At 57.5% G+C, this 18,146-nt stretch overlaps 1 protein-coding gene across 6 annotated transcripts; it reads right to left on the bottom strand.

Annotated features, from left to right (window-relative positions):
• Window positions 1–2: 2 nt before the first annotated feature.
• Window positions 3–17,069, bottom strand: SPACA6 (sperm acrosome associated 6). Of its 6 annotated transcripts, none has more exons than XM_055237472.2 (9): window positions 16,390–17,047; window positions 11,174–11,251; window positions 3,974–4,042; window positions 3,053–3,076; window positions 2,608–2,685; window positions 2,369–2,478; window positions 1,514–1,670; window positions 1,220–1,430; window positions 3–105 (listed from the first exon to the last, which is right to left on the bottom strand). In XM_055237472.2, the coding sequence occupies exons 1-9, from the start codon at window positions 16,754–16,756 to the stop codon at window positions 72–74; spliced, it is 1,128 nt and encodes a 375-aa protein (XP_055093447.1). In that variant the 5' UTR covers window positions 16,757–17,047; the 3' UTR covers window positions 3–71. The 6 variants fall into 6 exon arrangements, with proteins under 6 accessions (XP_055093447.1, XP_055093450.1, XP_055093445.1 ...); XM_055237475.1 differs by lacking the exon at window positions 16,390–17,047 and adding an exon at window positions 12,251–12,661; XM_055237470.2 differs by having other exon boundaries at window positions 2,369–2,685; window positions 16,390–17,055.
• Between the last annotated feature and the right edge of the window lie 1,077 nt (window positions 17,070–18,146).

Raw genomic sequence — 18,146 nt, forward strand, 5'->3', positions numbered from 1 at the left:
TCTAGAGTTGAAATATATTCTTTATTTTCAGGATGGAAATAGGATACGGAAGGAGGAAAGAGATACCTTTGTTAGTTGCCACTGCAGTACCATCGAAAGAACATCCTGGGGAAACAAAGAGGTATGTGTGTTACAGGAGGGGTTGGTGACTAGAAACCTAGGTCCCAGAGGCCTGGACACCAGGGTCGAAAAGGTGGACAGGGGGACTCCTGGTTCTGAGGGAGGAGGGGATGGGAGCCCAGACTCCTAGGTCTGAGGGAGGAGGGGGCAGGGGGCCTGGACTCTTGGGTCTGAGGGAGGAGGGGCTGGAGCCTGGGCTTCTGGGTCTGAAGGAAGAGAAACTTGGGGGTCTGGACTCTTGGATCTGAGGGAGGAGGGGCTGGGGACCTGAACTCCGGGGTCTGAGGGAGGAGGGGCCAGGGGCCTGGATGGAAACCTGGGTCTGAGGAAGGAGAGGGCTGGGGTCCTGGACTCCTGGGTCTGAGGGAGGTGGGGCTGGGGGCCTGGATGGAAACCTGGGTCTGAGGGAGGAGGGGACTGGGGGCCTGGACTCCTGGGTCTTAGGGAGGAGGGGCTGGGGGCTTGGATTTCTGGGTCTGCGGGTGGAAGGACTGGGGATCTGGACTCCTGGGTCTGAGGGAGGAGGGGCCCGGGGCCTGGATGGAAATCTGGGTCTGAGGGAGGAAGGGGCTGGGGTCCTGGACCCCTGGGTCTGAGGGATGAGGGGCTAGCGGCATGGATTTCTGGGTCTGCGGGTAGAAGGACTGGGGGCCTGGACTCCTGGAACTGAGGGAGGAAGGGCTGGCGGCCTGGACTCTTGTGTCTGAAGGAGCAGGGGCTGGGGCCTGGGCTTCTGGGTCTCAGGGAGGAGGAATCTGGGGGCCTAGACTCTTGGATCTGAGGGAGGAGGGGCTGAGGCCCCGGACTCCTGGGTCTGCAGGAGGAGGGGCTGGGGGCCTGGACTCTTGGATCTGCGGGAGGAGGGGACTGGGGACTTGGACTCCTGGGTCTGAAGGAGGGTCTGAGGGAGGAGGGGCTGGGGGCCTGGACTCTTAGATCTAAGGGAGGAGGGGGCTGGGACCTGGACTCATGGGTCTGAGAGAGCAGGGATTGAAAGCCTGACCTCCTGGGTTGGAGGTTGCTGGGAACCCAGACTTCTCGGTGGGATCTGAGACAGCGGGGAGCTAGATGCTGGGGCTCCGGGGTCCGGAGGACTCACCACGCCAACACTGTCGCACTCGCTGATGCGAGGGCCCCGAGGGCTGCAAGCAGGAACAGGTTGCTGGGCGTCAGAGCCTCGGGCCTGGCCAGCAGCTCGCCCAGGCTGGGCCTCCAGGGCTCGATCAGCTCGGCGTCCCGCGGCCCCCAGCGCAGCACTTCCCGGAACGAGGCCTGCAACTCTGTCTCCGCCCGCGGGGGCGGGCCCGTCACTGCGGGGGCGCGCACGTCAGCCAGGCACGCGCCCCACCCCTCTCCCCGCCCCGCTAACTCGCGCCGCCACGCCCCGCCCCACCGTTAAGAAAGTAGTAGAGCCGGGCCAGGGGGCGCTGATCTTGCTTGATCACGCAGGAGAACGTCCCGCGGTGCGTGAGCTGCGCCGGCCGGATCCGCGCCAGGTATCCTTCGGCCCGCGGCATATCTCGGAAATAGGACAAGTCCTGAGTCCGGAGCTGCGGGACACGCGGGCTTAAACTCCTCAACTCCGGCTTGCCACTGAGTAACCTACAAGCCCCGCCCCCGAGCCAGACCACGCCTCCTGGAGTCCTGGCCCTGAGCCTTGAGGCCGCCCCCGAGCCTTCTCGCTCCCCTGCCCTACACGCACCCCTTCCCCTCACTCCTTAAACCCTTACGCATAACCTACCCCTAGAATCTGCTTTTATTTATGTATGTGATTTTTTTTTTTTTCTTCCAGAGAGGGTCTCGTTCTGGCGCCCAGGCTGCAGTGCAGTGGCGCGATCATAGCTCACTGCAGCCTCGAACTCCTGGACTTAGGCAGTCTTCCCGCTCAGCCTCCCCAGTGGCTGGGACTATAGGCGTGCACCATCACGCCCGGCTATTTTTAAAATTTTTTGGTAGACGAGGGGTCTTAGTATGTTGCCGAGGCCGGTCTCAAACTCCTGGGCTCAAGCCATCCTCCCGCCTTGGTCTCCAAAAGCGCTGGGATTACAGGAGTGAGCCATCGCCCCAGGTCCTTGGTCCTGCATTCTGATCTTCGAGCTCTCCCCTAAATCCCGCGACCCTCCTCTTGCTGATGCTTGTGTCTGGACGGAGCTTCCCGGAGTCCCGTCCCCGCAAGCTGACTCCCCAACCTCTAGTGAAGGCTAACTCGCCCGTCTAAACCCTTCGCGCCGGCCCCGCCCCGACTCACACCTCCTCCTGCGAACTTCCAGGAATAGGTGATCTCCTCCTCTGGCAGCTGGAAGTTCACGATGCAAGAAAACATAGCCTGGTCGCCCCGAGTCACTGTCACATCCTTAACTGGAGACGGAGCAGGGTTCACTCGCTGGGCCCCGCCCACGTCTGGCCTCGCCACCAGCTCATGCCCCTCGGTGCTCTGGTCCCGTTTCTCAGGTTGGTCTCCTGCACCCCGAGGCCCCGCCCCCTCACCTGGGCAGTCCAGCGGGAGGTCGCAGACCCTGGAGTAGCACCCGCTGCAGAGGAAACGCCGGGCGAACTCCTGGAGACCTGTGGAGCGGGAACGCTGGGTCTAGGCGCCACCTGCCCTCCCAAGCCCGGGGCCCTTGGCCCGTTTGAGATCCATGCAGCTTCCCGGGGTCCATCGGCCAGGTGGCATCTTGGCCCCGCCCTCCCTGCTGTCCTAGGCCGACTCTCACTCCTCTCCGCCCTCTAGGATTCCTATTGGTTTGCTTCGGCTCTCACACCCACCTCCTGAGGATTGAGCGCAATACCTGGTTTACTTCCTTTTCTCCAGGGCTCTTACTGGCCTCCTAAGGATTTGAAGCCCACCCGATTTCCCCCACTTGATGTCGTAGGTTTCGGCCACGACCGCCTCCCTTACCCCGCAATTCCAAATTTTAAATGAAGTCCTTACCGCAGGGAGGGATGCAAGCCTGGGCTGTAGAGGAAAAGGAAACATCACTACCTTAAAGTCGTAGGAAGAACCCTGCCTGATGCTCCCCTACCTGATGTTACAAGGCCCGACGCATTGCTCCGAGGGGGCGGGGCCAAGCTTTCGTCATAACCTGGGGGCGGGGTCAAGCCGGCTGGGTTCCACCTTGGGGCGGGGCCGAGCCTGAGCATTCCACTAGGAGGTCAGGCCCAGGCCTGCTGCCAGCCTTCTAGTTGGGGTTTAGAGGGAAACACACTGGTTTGCTGTAGGCCCTGATGGGGATGGGCAATGCAGTTGTATTCCACCGAGGCGGGGCTAGATCCTGAGACATCCTTGCAGGAGACCGGGGCTAAGGTGGTGGCCCAGTTAGAGAAGTGGCCAGGCTAGAAGTAGTCCCTGAAAGGGGCTCAGTTGGAGAAGAAACCTTTCATCGAAGGGGCGGGGCCCGATCAAAAATGGTCCACGCGGGGAAAGAGTCGTTCCTCAAGGTCTGAGGCTCAGAGATGGGGCCAGGGGATTTTAAGGGGAGTGGATGGGGGTCTCAGAAGTGGGTTTTGTTTTGAGATGGAGTCTTGCTCTGTCACCCAGGCTGGAGTGCAGTGGCAGGATCTCCGGTCACTGCAACCCCGCCTCCAGGGTTCAAGCAATTTTCCTGCCTCAGCCTCCTGAGTAGATGAGATTACAGGCATGCGTTACCATGCCCAGCTAATTTTAGTATCTTCAGTAGATATGGGTATCACCATGTTGGTCAGACTGGTTTTGAACTCCTGACCTCAAGTGATCTGCCCGCCTCAGCCTTCCAAAGTGCTGGGATTACAGGCGTCAGCCACCGTCCCCGGCCAAAAGTGGGGTTTTCTAATTGCGTGTGTGTGTCAGGGGAAGGAGAGATGGAGTGTATTTTACCTTCTTTAAGCTGTGTAATGACCTTCTTCATTTTCTCCGCAGCATCAGGGAAGGCAACCTCAAAGGATCCTGGAGAGTGGAGGGGAGGACGGCCTGTGTAGTAAAGCCCTTCCCCCTAGGGCTTGGTCCTTGGTCCTGCATTCTGATCTAGCCTGGCTAGGGCTAGGCTGGCCCTAGCTCACAGGACGTGCTGTCATGGTATCTGCCCTTCCCTGGCCCCTCTTCACCCCTCTCTGATTATCATATTCTCTGCTCCTCTTCTCATCTCCTGGCCTCTGTAGTTGAAGGCTAACAAGTCCCTAAGTCTCCTTTCTTCTGCCTCCTGAATCTCTCCAGGATGGAAGCCCTCCTGGACATCACCTGCATGTAGCTTGTTGGGGGGAGAAGGGGAGGATAAAGATCAAATTCCTCACCAAGGCCTATTAGGTCTTACATGGTTTGGCCTAGTTCCCCCTCCCTCCCTGTCCCATCCCTACTGCCCACCTTTCATTTCCTTTATTTTATTTTATTGAGACAGCGTCTCACTGTCACCCAGGCTGGAGTGCAATGGTGCGATCTCAGCTCACCGCAACCTCTGCCTCCTGGGTTCAAGTGATTCTCCTGCCCTAGCCTCCCGAGTAGCAGGGACTGCAGGTGTGCACCACCACACCTGGCTAATTTTTGTGTTTTTAGTAGACACGGGGTTTCGCCATGTTGACCAGGCTGGTCTCGAACTCCTGACCTCAAGTGATCCACCCACCTCAGCCTCCCAAAGTGCTGGGGTTACAGGCATGAGCCACCGTGCCTGGCCTCATTTTCTTTAATATGAAAACAACCACATTCCCTAGCACCTCAGGGCCTTTGCACATGCTGGCTTGTTTTTAGCACATTTTTCCTTCTAATCATCCTTCCACACCACAAATCTAACCAAGTTCCCTGTTTTGGTCTCTCATCGCAATCATTTCATTCCTAGCTCCCATCCGTCTGCAATTACATATATTTATATATAGATGATGACCATTTATGTCTGTCTCATAAGTAAATAAACATATTCTTCTGTGGCGCTGTGTCCTCTGAATCCTGGAGGGCCCTCAGTCTTAGAAGTGCTCAGTAAGTATTTGTACAATGAATTCCAGGATCCAACTTGAACTGGAGACCCCAACTGGTGGCCTGTGACCCAAATCCATCCCTGGGATGTGTTATATTTGGCCTGGAAAGTGTTTAAAAGAAAATGAACCAGTTGCCAACATATAAAATTTGGAATGTCACATAAAATGTTTGGCATCTCTTTTTTACGAAGTTGGAAGAGCTGTAACACAGAGATCACATTTCCATAAGGAGCGATTAACTGGAGATGTGTAGCAGTCACTTCCTTGAAATGGGGCACACACCAGCCACTTCTCGGTAGTCCTCAGCCTCTATTCGCTTCTATATTTACCCATCTTTTACTCTTTTATGTTCCTTGTCTTTGTAGGTGTTTTTGTTTTGCTTTGAGATAGAGTCTCGCTCTGTTGCCCAGGCTGGGGTACAGTGGTGTGATCTTGGCTCACTGCAACTTCCACCTCCCAGGTTCAAGCGATTCCCCTGCCTCAGCCTCCCCAGTAGCTAGGATTACAGGCACCCACCACCATGCCCGGCTAATTTTTGTATTTTTAGTAGAGATGGGGTTTCACCATGTTGGCCAGGCTGGTCTCAAACTCCTCACCTCAGGTGATCCGCCTGCCACGGCCTCCCAAAGTGCTGGGATTACAGGTGTGGGCCACCACGCCTGGCCTTGTGTTTTGACCACTGCAATGGCCTCCAAACTATGGGTTTGTGGCTTGTTCCAGTGGAATAAGAATAGACAGCTGACTTGATCTCGTGGTGGTTTGTGGAAGTCAGAAATGTGGCAGGGTTTTATGGGCTAAATCGTGCCTGCCCCCCACCGCAACCAAATTCGTATGTTGAAGTCCTAACTCCCAGTACCTCAGAATGTGACTGTACTTGGTTTTTAAAGAGGTGATTAAGTTAAAATGAGGTCATTAGGGTGGGCCGTAATGCAGTATGATTGGTGTCCTTATGAGAAGAGGAAATTAGGGCACAGAGTTGCACACAGGGACATATGAAGAAAGCATCTACAAGCCAAAGAGAGAGGCATGAGAAAAAACTAACCCTGCTGACACCAAAACCTTGATCTCAGACTTCTGGAAGGCAGAAACTTCTGTTGTTCGAGTCACCCAGTCACAGTACTTTGTTACAGTGGTCCTAGCGAACCAATACACAGGAATTGTCCACTGCCTCCAAATACCTATATATCTATAATCTATATCCACAGAACACAGATAAAAGGCTTCATCTCGCAGCCTTCCTTGCAGTTGTGGTCATGTGACCAAGTTGTAGCCATAGGATGTAAATGGATGTGTTATGTGAGTCACAGGAGGTGGCCTTAAAAGGGAGGTGGTACCCACACCTGGAATCACAGCTACTCGGGAGGCTGAGGTGACAGGATCACTTGAGGCCAGGAGTTCGAGACAAGCCTGGGCAACATATCAAGACACCATCTCTAAACACATTTTTCTAAATCAGCCGGGTGTGATGGCGTGCCTGTAGTCTTAGCTACTCACGAAGCTGAAGTGGGAGGATGGTTGAGCCCAGGAGTTCGAGGCTGTAGTGAGCTATGATTGCACCACTACCCTCCACCCAGCCTGGGCAATAGAGCAAGACTCTGTCTCTAAAAAAACAAAGACAGAGAAGGTGGTGCCATCTTATTGTTTCCCTCATCCATCCCGCTGCCTGAAAATTTGTTTTGATGGTTGGAGCTCTAGCAGCCACACAGGACCATGAGGACAAGGGCTACTCCCTGGGATACTAAGTCTTGAAGGAGCTTGGATCCCCAAGAAATGGAGGTGCCATACTAGCCTTAAGTGCCTACCTCAAGACTTACTTTATATAGGAGAAATAAACTTCCTACGGGCTTAAGCCATTGCAGGGACAGGGGAAAGTGTCCTCTGTGATTAAAGCCATACAAAAAGGGAGGGAACTGAGGATACTGGCAAGACAGTGGCTGAAACGATGATCATTGGATATACATTTGGAGAGAGGAAGCACTGATGCCGAGAAGTGGGTTCCAAATGAGGACCTAGTGGTCTCTCCTTGGCCACAGAGCAGGAGTGTGGTCTCAAGATGGCAGGATGATCGGGAGCATGTGGTCAGACTAGGGTGCACAAATGAGAGGCCGGGATGTTGGAGGAGTCATCCAAAGAATTTCTATGGCCAAATCAAATGACTCATGGGTAGGGTGAGCGTGGGATATACCAAGTAAGCCATGGTGGGGGGGGGGGGCTTATAACCCACCGGGGGAGTATAAGTGGGGTGAAATATTCCCAACAGACCAAGCAGCCTGGGTTATAGCAAGCAGACAATAAAGCGGCATGGGTAGGTGTTGTAAAGTCTCCCCTAGAGGAGTTGCATATCGTCAGGAGCTCTGACGCTGGTTCAGATCATCTGGGTCTGAGTCCTGGTGCTTCCATCTTGAGCACACCTGTCTCAGATCTGAGTATCAGTCACAAGCCCTCCTCCCCATGCGACCTTGGCCAAGTGATTTCACCTTCCTGATCCTCAGTTTCCTCATTCATCAAATGAGGATGATAGCAGTGTCTGTATCACAGGATTAGCGGGAGGATGAGACGCCATATGACCATGAAAGCATCCTCAACCCCACTCTTTCATGGCATCGTTTAATGATTGTATGAGATGGTGTCGCTAAGTGTGTAGAATGGCTCCTGGCATGTAGTGAGTGTTAGAGAAGGCTGGCAAACTTAGGATTGCCATCTCCAAGTTTGAGATGGGGAAACGGAGGCATGGGGAGATTACAGAAGTGGTCCAAAGTCACATGGCTACATTTGACCCTGGTGGTCAGGCTCCAGAGCCTCCACACCTAATTGCTGCATATGTAATCTCCACACCTAATACTGCAACCAGTCTGTACCAGGTCATCTACTCCATGGTTTATATATACATATGTACAAATGAGATCACCTGGGATCACCAAGAGGCAGTCAGCCTGCGTCACCTCCTCCATCTCTCTGCTGCTCCCTCTGGAGGAGATGCAAAAGTCATTCTTGATTCTTCCCGTTGCCCTCACCCACCTACATCTGGTCCAGTCTATCTCCAAATATATCCTGGGCCTACTGTTCTTGTCCAGAAGAGCCCCAGCGTTCCCATCTGATAAGCGGGGCTATAAAACCCAGCCTCACAGGGCCGGTAGAGGATATCCTTTAGGAAGATACTTAATATGAATGACTCTGTGTATGGCAAACACAGCCTTTCACATGCGTGGGCAGGCCTGGCACACGGTCAAATCCTTATGCCCACCTCACTCTGCTCAGACCTCATCTGGGCCCCCCGGACCACTGTGACTGGTCCAAGCCACTACGGGCCGGCTTCTCACTGATAGTTTTCCTGCCTTTGTCCAGGCCCCATACAGCAGCCAGAGAGATTTTGTCAAATCCCAGGTCAGATCCTGTCTCTCTGTGTAAAGTCCTCCAATAGCTCCCCCATTTCAAGAGCGAAAAACAAAAGTCATTCCAAGGGCCTACAACAGTGATTCTCAAAGTGTTCCCGGAGCAGCAGCAGCAGCATTCCCTGGGATCTTGACAGAAACGTCCATTTCTGGGCCCTACCTTGGACCTTCTGGTGAGAGGCGGTGAAGCCCGGAAATCTGCATTTTAAATAAGCTCCCAGGGGATTCTGATGTATGCTGGGGCTTGAGAACCCCCTGTCTATGAGGATCTACAGGAGGTGGCCCCTTGCTATCTCTCTGATTTCACTTTCACTCCAGCCCCACGGGCCCCAGGGTCTTGCACTGGCTATTCCCTGTGGCCTGAAAATCTCTTTCCTCAGATTATCTGCATGGCTGTCGCTGTCGCTGTCACCTTGTTCAGGTCTTTGCTCAACTGGACCCTGTCATTTCCACCTGCCCTGACCAACCTATTTAAAATTATCACCTAGCCAGGCACGGTAGTTCATGCCTGTAATCCCAGCACTTTGGGAGGCTGAGGTGGGAAGATCATTTGAGCCCAGGAGTTCAAGACCAACCCATGCAACATAGCAAGACACCATCGTTACAAACTATTTAAAAAATTAGCCAAAGATGGTGGCGCACACCTATAGTCCCAGCTACCTGGGAGGCTGAGGCAGGAAGATCGCTTGAGCCCAGGAGTTTGAAGCTGTAGTGAGCTATAATCACGCCACTGCACTCCAGCTTGGCTGACAAAGTGAGACCCTATCTCAAAAAAAAAAAACAAAAAACAAAAAAAACAAAAAAAACTATCACCCCTTTCTCTTCCCCTTCTCTGTTTTCCTCCACAGCAGGGATCACCAACTGACATGCTGAGATACTAAGATATTTTATCGATTATGTTTATTGCCTGTCTCCCCAGACTCCACCCCAATATAAGCAACCCCAGGGCAGGTGGTTCGCAGTTTTGGTCACAGCTGTGTTCCCAGGGTTGTTCCCGGCACATTCAGTAAATATCATTGAACGTATTGCACCAGCTTCTCCCGGCCTCCAGACTCTCCCTCTGGTCCATCTTTGACACGACCCCAGAGGGTTCTTTCTACACCCAGAGCTGCCCCTACTTTTTCGCTGCTCACACTCCTGCTGCGGCTCCCCAGTGCCCTGAGGAAAGAGACTCAAAACTCTCTGACTTTTCTGCTGAACTCTGTACCTGGGTATTTAGCTGCCTCCTAAACGTCGCCGGGACCCCTCAGAGTCACTACATTCCAACCCAGCTCATCATCTGCCCCTGGCTCTTTCTCTCAGGCTCCTTCTTTCAGTGATGACCCACCGCCCAACAGGCACGGGGCAGGACCTGTCTCCGATGCTGTTCTCTACGCTTCCCGAAACAGCCCAGCAGACTGAACTCTCTGGCCCTGGCCCTTCTTCTCCACCTTCACAGCCCCAGCCCCCACTCGGGCCTCCGCTCTGGCCTGGACCCTCACCCAGCCCCTTCTCTCTCCCCTCCAAGTTTGTCCCACATGCGGCCCCACAGAAGGCTTCCACTCCCAGATCCAAAGGTTCCTGATCTTTTCAAAAGCTTCTGTGACAAGGCCGCCTACGTGGGGGAGAAAGGGCATTTCTTGGAATCCTGCACACCCCCCCACCATGGAGAGCTTTAGGGCCTCAGGTTTCCCTTTAGGGTGGAGAGTGGGGGAACCACAGCTGAGGCCTTCTCCAGGCTGGCCCTGGATGCCCCCTGGGTGGATGGGAACCTTCTCTCTTCTGGGATCGTTGACAAGACACTTGGAGGGCAAAACAGGAAGCAAAAGGAGCGACTGTGGGTGTGGGAATAAGCCCTGAGCTCCTGGACCTAAGAGGAAGCCGGTTTATTCTACAGCGCAGGGCTCTGTAACTCCTGCAACTCCGAGCCTCCACAGTTCCAGGTGCCCCATGGCACCTCATGGGGATTATGGCCATGGTGACCAGGCATGATTACTGCCCATGCTGCCCATCGGCCACGCGTGGCCCCCAGCCCTGAGGTCTCTTCACATGGCCACACACCTCAAGGCTGTCACATGTGCCTGTCTCACCAGGACAGTCACACCTCGTCTCTCTTCACTGCTGTCACCTGAGCGATCCACTCTGCTGTTCCTGTTTTCCTGCCCTCTAATTGCCTCACACCTCAAAAATGTGGATTCACTTTATAAGGAATCTGTGTGTGAGTGTGTGTCTCTGAGTGTGTCTGTGTGCGAGTGTGTGTGTGTGTGTGTGTGTTCTATCCTAGAGGAAGTTGCCTTCCCTAAGATCAGGCTCATCAGGCAGCCCCAACACCTGCACTGAGCTCCGTGGCCATCCTAGGAGGCAAGAAGATTGTCCCACTTTACAGATGGGTAAGTTGAGGTCAGGAGAGGGGCAGTGACCCACCCAGAACTTCATAGCCAGTAGAGTGTGAGCCATGCAGCCATGGCAGAACCTATGCCTACCCGACCCCATCTGGACTTCCAGCTCTAGGCAATTTCTGCAGTGTCCCTTCCCCCTCACCAGCTTCAGCCCCTGGCTCTTAGAGCTGCCTTTGACCTTCGTTTGGACAAGCAGCTGAGCTCAATGGCTTCCCAGCTTTCACCTCCCAAATCACTGCCCAACTTTAGGGGCCTCCTTCCTCTGCCCCGGGCCCTCCCACATACCCATCTCTTGGGGGCTCCAAGTCCACATCTCCCATCTCCCCCTCCCCACACACTCACCCTGGGCAGCAGCCAGCTCCTGCAGGGCGTGGGTCATCTGGGTGAAGGTGTCATGCAGGTGGCTTCTCTCATCATAGTCTGGCAGTGAGGGAGGGAGCAGGGGCTGGGGGAGGCAGCTCCCCGCAACACCATGTCCCTAATAGGAACATTCTGTCTCTCAGTCTCTGCCCTCTCAAGTCTGTACCCTCCCCTCTCTGACTCTCAGCCCCACAGTCACTATTTTTCCTGAGTCCCTCCCAAGTCTCTATCCTCACCTCCCTGTGAGTCTCCATCCTCCCTGAGTCTCTGCCCCCGACCAGTCTCTATCCTGCTTCCCCTAGTCTCTGCCTCATCTCTATCCTCCCCTCTCTGGGTTTCCATCCTCTTTGAGTCTCCATCTTCCCCCCTCTGAGTCTCCATCTTCCCCCCTCTGAGTCACCATCCTCCCCTCTCTGAGTCTCCATCCTCCCCTCTCTGGGTCTCTGTTCCCTCTCCAGTCTCCATCCTCTCCTGACTCTCCACCCTCCCCTCTCTATGAGTCTCCAACCTCCTGACTCTCCACCCTCCCCTCTCTATGAGTCTCCAACCTCCTGACTCTCCATCCTCCCCTGAGTGTCCATCCTCCCCTCTCTGGGTCTCTGTTCCCTCTCCAGTCTCTATCCTCTCCTGTCTGACTCTCCATCCTCCCCTCTCTGAATATCCATCCTCCCCTCTCTCTGAGTCTCCATCCTCCTGACTCTCCATCCTCCCGAGTGTCCATCTTCCCCTCTGAGTCTCCATCCTCCCCTCTCTGAGTCGCCATCCTCCCCTCACTCTGAGTCTCCATCTTCCCCTCTCTCTGAGTCTCCATCCTCCCCTCACTCTGAGTCTCCATCTTCCCCTCTCTGACTCTCCATCCTGCCCTCTCTGAGTCTTTGCCCTGCTGTCTTCCCCTGTCTGTGTCTCTCTGTCCCTAAGTCTCTGTTGTTCTCATGGTCTTTGAGCCTTTCTCCTCTGACTATTTCTCTCTGTCTGTCCCTGAGCCTGACCCTCTGGGCCTCTCCGGCCCTCCCTCTGCACCTTCCCAGGACACTGATGAAGTGTGGATGGTCTCCTCACTGATTTCGGTGTCAGAGAGGCCCTGGAAGGCGGCCGTGAAGGCCTCCTCACACTCTTCGAGCTTGGGGCTCCGCATCCCAACAAACATCTGGCAGATGCGGAGGCGCTCAGAGTAGGTTGTGAAGCAGAGGAGACAGGCCCAGGCGGGCACCCTGAAGACAGCTAGGGCCAGCAGGGCAGACGGGACGGCACTGGCCAGGGCCAGCAGGGCCATCGTGTGGGTCTCAAGGCCAGGGGAGAAGCTAGTAACCTTTATGAAGTCACCACAGGGCGGGGGGAGGGCCAGTGGTCTGGGGTCAGAGGTCAGGTTTCAGTTGGTGGTCAAATGTCATGCTCTGGAGGAAGGGTATGAGGAGTCAGGGGTCAGAGGTCAGGCCAGCAATTCCCCAGGTGTGTGGTTGTGCCAGACGCCAGGCTCCCAAGAACCTCACCTGTGACCCTGGATGTCCTCACAGGTTAAAGGGTCTCAGGGACCTAGAGACTGGCAACATGGTGTGCGGTGGCCCGGTAGGCCCTGGGGTGGGGGTCAGAGATGGAGATGGGCACAGAGACATTCTATTCTGAGAGCCAGAGACAGAAAGACCAAAAACGACAGAAATAGAGACACAGAGAGATATCGGAGGGGCAGAGACCTAGAAAGCCAGAACAAGAGGGAGTCAGAGGATCCACTGTGAAAGAGACACAGAAGCCACAGAGACACAGCAGAGATGGAGAGACAGACAGGGAAGTAAAACAGACTTCAGGGGAAGGAGGGGATGCAGGGACAAGGATAGAAAAGAGCCCAGCTCCTCCTCCCAGGGTCCCTGGGGCATCCCAGTGGGGCTAAGGGTCCCCGAGTGGGGCTGGGGGTCCCCGCCGGGCCCCGTCCCGTGCAGGGCGCAGCCTGGGGAAAGCTAGGAGGCCGTATAGTGATCTCCTTGGGTGTCCTCCTCAACTATACAACCTCCTACCTCAGCCCGGGGGGCGCGGCAGGTGGACAGACCCGACAGACAGACAGACAGGGACCAGGAGGACCAGGGATGGGGGGGAGGGCCGGGGAGGCCCCAGCCGCGATGGTGAGCCCCCGACACGGACCCACAGACACGAGCTTGTGTGCGGCGAAGGCCCCGCAAGGTCGGTTCTACGGGTGGGTGCCAGGACCCAGGAGTCCGGGCCCCCGGCCCCTCCTCCCCAAGGAACCCAGGAGTCCAGGCCCTCATCCCCCTCCTCCCTAAAGAACCCAGAAGTCTAGGCCCTTCCTCACCAGAGACCCAGGAATCCAGGCCCCTGGCCCTTTTCTCCGCAAATGTTCCTGGAATCCAAGGACTCAGCCCCTTCCTCCCTCAGACTCATGAGTCCAGATCCAAATCCCCCTTCTCCCCAGAGACCCAGGAGTCCCCGCCCCCAGCCCCTCCTCCCTCAGGCCAGGCAGGCCTCCTGGGGAAGGCATGGCCTGATAGAAAACCTGGCTTCCTGGGTGCCGGCTGGGAGGGAAACTCAACTGTCTTGGAATTTGGCCCTTTGAGCACACCTGCTTCCTACCTACCTTCCTGTCAGTCTGCAGAGACTCCATGCCCAGGGCTAAGGAGGCCAGGAGCTAGCCAACCATCAAAGCCTCCCTAGGTGCTTTCTTTCCTCTCTCCTCCCTTCTTTGGGTCATTTACAACTGTGACAGCCACAATCCCTCAGCGCTGACCCCCATACCAGGCCCTGAGCTCCAGTCCTCTCCCTAACACCTCCCAGTCCAGAGAGCGAGGTGCCCTCAGCATTCCCATTTGGCAGGTGAGGGCGCTGAGCCTCAGAGAGGGGAAGAGGCTCCCAAAGTCTGCCCAGCCCCCATCTCTGTCCTCCGTCTTGAATCAAGGAGGTGTCCCTAGCCTTGTCCAGCTTCTGGACCCCGGGACCCAGCACCCACCCTCCCCACCCCTGGGCTCAGAGCCCCTCCAGCTGGGGTCTCTCCCGTGCCCAGCCCCTCCTCCTGGACTGTCTGGTTCTCGCTGCCCCTGCTTCAGGCGCACCTTCCCGTTCCTTTCTCGCAGTCCAGGTCTCTCTGGCCCTGCCTTTATCTCTCTCTCCCTCTTTCTTTCCACATTCCCTGGTTCCCAGCCTCCTCCCGCATCAGGACATCCCTCCCTGGCTCTGTGCTGGCTTCTCTCTCTCCCCATCACCTCTCTCCTCTCCCTGCTCCTGTTTTCTTCCCTCTCTCCCCCTCTTTCTCCTTCTTTTCCTCTACCTTCTGTCTCTCATCCTCTCTTTCTCCCCCTTCCCCCTCTTTGTCTCTCTCATTCTCTCTGGCCCTCTCTGTGTCTCTCTCCTCTCTTTCTCACCCTTCTCCACCCCCTTTTTTCGGATGTCTTTCCTCACTTCCTCTCCCTCCGCCCCTTCCCTCTCTCCATCCCTCACCTCCGTCTCCTGCTCTCTCTCAGTCTCTGTCTCCCTTTCTCTCCCTCTCTCTCTCCTTCCCTCCCTCTTAGGTCTCTCTCTTTCCTCCCCTCCCCCTTCTCTCTTTGGGTCTCCCTCCCTTCTCTCTCTCTCTTTTCTCCTTCCCTCTCTCCCTCCCCCTCGCAGCTCGAGCCAGGTCTGGAGCTGGGGGTGGGGTGGGGGTGGTTTGAGAAGGGGCCCAGGGCTGGGGTAGCGACCTGCTGAGGAGGGGGAGGAGAGGCGGGAAAGGGGCGGAGAAGGAAAGGGGGAGGCGGGGGCCGGAGACGGGTCTACGGTCTACGGTCCCAGCTCTCTTCCCCCTTCCCTCCTTCCCAACCTCCCAGACCCTCAGGCGGGGGCGAGAGTCAGGCCAAGGTGGGGAGGAAGGGGAAGGGAGGAGGCTGCCCCCGCCCCCACCGCCCCCCCACACCAACCTGGCCCGGAGCCCAGGCCTGGGTTCCCAGCATGCCCCGGGGCTGCCTGGGGCCTGAGGAGGAGGGTGAGGGGAGAGGGGAAGCCGAGAATCTCAAAGATTCCCGGGACCTAAGCGTCTCCCCCACCCACCAACCAGTGTCTCCTTGGGGAAACTGAGGCGGAGAGAGACGGGTCAGGACTTGTTCAAGGTCACTGAACAAGGCGTTGGTGGAAAGGCGAACTCCCTGGGCCCATAGGCCGGCTTTGGGGAAGGGGTAGGCTCTGGACTTCCCCCAGGCCTAGGTCCCCCTCCCCCTCTCTGCGGACCCTGGAGAGCCCCCAAGGGTCAGAGAGCAGACCCAAACAGTCTGGCACCATGGCAACCAGCTGGTCCCGCCCCCTTAACCCCTGTAGGGCTGGACTCCAGCTGGGGCTAAAGAGGAGGTGGGGACTCCTGGGTTCCGGAGGAGGAGGGGCCTGGGGATCCCCAGAACTGCAGGCTTCCAAGGGAGAAAGATGCCAGAGCCTGGACGCTTGGGTTCTAGAGGAACAGAGGGTTGGGGGCCGCGCTCCTTGGGAAGAGGGGCTGAGGTTCTGAACTCTGGGGTTTTTAAGGGGTTAGGGGCTGGAGTGTGGATTCCCTGATCTGAGAGAACAGACTGGGGGCTGAGACTCCTGGATTCTGGAAAAAAGGGGGCTGGGGGCTCGGATTTTGGAATGGGTGGGGGACTGGGTGGTGTACTCCCAGGTCTGAGGGAGGAGGAGGCTGGGACCTGGAATCCCGGGTCCCCGAGGGAGCATGGATGCTGGGCCTCTCCTCCTCCAGACATCCCCTGCCCCCGCCGCTGACCCTGGCCTGTCTGGCAGCCCAGACAACCTCCCCCTCCTCCTTGGCCCCCTCCCACTGGCACGGCTCACCCTTGACCCCTCAAAGCCCCGCAGCCCCATCCCTGCCCCTCCCCCTCCCCTCCAGCCAGACGTTAACCCTTCCGCTGCCGCAGGCCCTCCAAAGCCAGTCTTCCTCCACCTCCTCCGAGGGTTCGGGCAGCTCGCCCCTAGTCTCCTCCAGCCACGATCCTACCAGCCCCAGCCCCCATCTCTGTCCTCCCTCTTGAATCCAGGAGGTGTCTCCAACCTTCCCCAGCTTCTGGACCCCGGGATCCAGGTCCCAGCCCCCTCCTTCAAGGATTCAGGAGTCTGGGCTCCCAGCCACCCCCCCTAACTCCTCCTCCAAGAACCCAGAAATCTAGGCCCCCGGGTGCTCCTCCCTCAGGGACCCAGGAGTCCGGGCCCCAGCCCCCCAACCTCCCTTTCCGCAGACTCACGGCTCCCGCGGCTCCCGCGTCGCAGGGAAGGGGTCTCCTCCGCCGCCCCGGGCCCGCAGGCCGGGCCCCACCGCCGCCGAGCGCTCTCCATCCTCTCCCCGCCTTCGCCGCACGGCGGCCTCTCCCCTTCCTCCCGCCGTCCCCGCCATCCTCCTTCCCTTCTCCCCGACTCCCTCCGGCCGGCGCCTCCTCCCCGGCTCTGCGGCCCGGGGCTCCCCCTCCCCGGACCCCGCCGGCGGCGCGGCCGTCGGACCAGCCCCCTCCCCAGGAGGCCCCCCGCCTCGGCCCCTCCCCACCACCCAGCCCAGTCCGGCCTGGCTTCCCCCCTGCCCCGGAGCTGGCCCCGGTCCAGGGGAAAAAATTCCATCCAGCCCCAGGGAGGAGGAGCGGGGCGGAGGAGGGAGCGGGAGGGGGAGGCCGGGCCAGGGGAGCCTGACGCAGAGGAGGGAAGGGACAAAAGAGGCCGGGAGGCGGCGGCGGCCGGCGCTCCCGCCTCGCCCGCCCTCCTCCCTCGGCCAGTCTCGCTCCTCCCCGGCTTTCCCTAGCTCCCCTCCGCCTCTCCGCCCTGTCCTGTCCCTCGCTGGCCTCCCTCCCTCTTCTCTCCTGCGCCTCCTCCTCGCTCTGTGCGTGCTCTCTCGCTCCCTCTCTCCCTCCCTCCCTTCTCTCTCTGTCTCTCTCTCTCTCTCTCCCTCTTTCCCTCCTCCTCTCTGCTCCTGTCATTCTTGGTTGCTTTTGCTGCCTCTCTCTGTCTATTTCCGTCTGTCGTCCCTTCTGTCTCTGCACATCTGCCCTTCCTTTCGCCCTCTCCCTGTCTCCATCCTCTTTCTCTGCCTGTGGGGCTTCTGTGTCTCCCCTTTATTCTTCCCTTATCTCTGTTTCTCTCCCTCCCTCCCTGTCTCTGTGTCTCTGTTCTTCCTCTCTCTCGCTTTCTCCTCCCCTCTCTCCCCGAACCAGTCAGGGTCTGCCGGTCTCTCTCTCCCCCTTCCTGCTCTCCCAGCTTCGCCCCCACCAGCTTTGGTATCTCCATCCCCCCACCCCCACCCACTGGGGACTCAAAGGTGAATCAGACCCGAATCTGCCCTTGCAGATGGAGCTCACAGTCTGATGGAAGAGACAGAGCCAGCCGCAGACAGTCCCAATCCCGGGTGATCTGGGTATGACACAGGGAGAGGCCAGAGACTGTGAGAGCCCAGGGCGGGAGGAATCCTGGCAGCTGGAGACGGCAGAGAGGACCTCCAGAGAAGGCGTGGTTGTGGCATGACCTCCACTAAGGCCCTTCCAGGCAGAGGGCACAGCTGAAGCGAAGGCCCAAGGCAGGAAACCAAGGAGGTGCTGGGAGGACAACAAAGCCCTTAAGACTGACTAGAGCCTCCGAAGCCAGGAGCCAAGGAGCACAGGAGACGAGGCTGGGGCGAGCGGGCGGGGTCGGATTCTTAGGGAGTTTCAGGCCAGGCTGGGAACTTAGCCTTCTGAGGGTGACAGGGAGCCCTGGAAGGTTGTGAGCAAGGGGCGGAGACAGGGTTATAGCTGAATGTCAGACCCCGCTGAGGCTGTGTGGACTGGAGGGGCAGAGACTGGTGGAGGCTGGGGAGGAGGCCCCCTCCCTGCAGTTTGCGGTCTAGGACCTGGGGAGAGAGGAAGGGGTGGGGCAGGAATGTGAGGAGCTGGAGATGGCTGGAGACTGCTGGGCACTAGGGGAAGAGAACAGGAACCTGTGGGCGGGAAACAGGTAGGAAAGCTACAACTCTCTGAGTCTG

The sequence above is a fragment of the Symphalangus syndactylus genome, chromosome 13 (genome assembly GCF_028878055.3).
Source record: "Symphalangus syndactylus isolate Jambi chromosome 13, NHGRI_mSymSyn1-v2.1_pri, whole genome shotgun sequence".
NCBI lineage: Eukaryota > Metazoa > Chordata > Mammalia > Primates > Hylobatidae > Symphalangus > Symphalangus syndactylus.

Coding starts and splice junctions, on each gene's coding strand:
- SPACA6 (XM_055237470.2), bottom strand. CDS start 16,756: ATGGAATTTTTTCCCCTGGACCGGGGCCAGCTCCGGGGCAGGGGGGAA. Junction 1,671..2,368: donor GGAAGTTCGCAGGAGGAGGT/GTGAGTCGGGGC, acceptor CGTGTCCCGCAG/CTCCGGACTCAGGACTTGTC. Junction 106..1,219: donor AGTGCGACAGTGTTGGCGTG/GTGAGTCCTCCG, acceptor TTGTTTCCCCAG/GATGTTCTTTCGATGGTACT.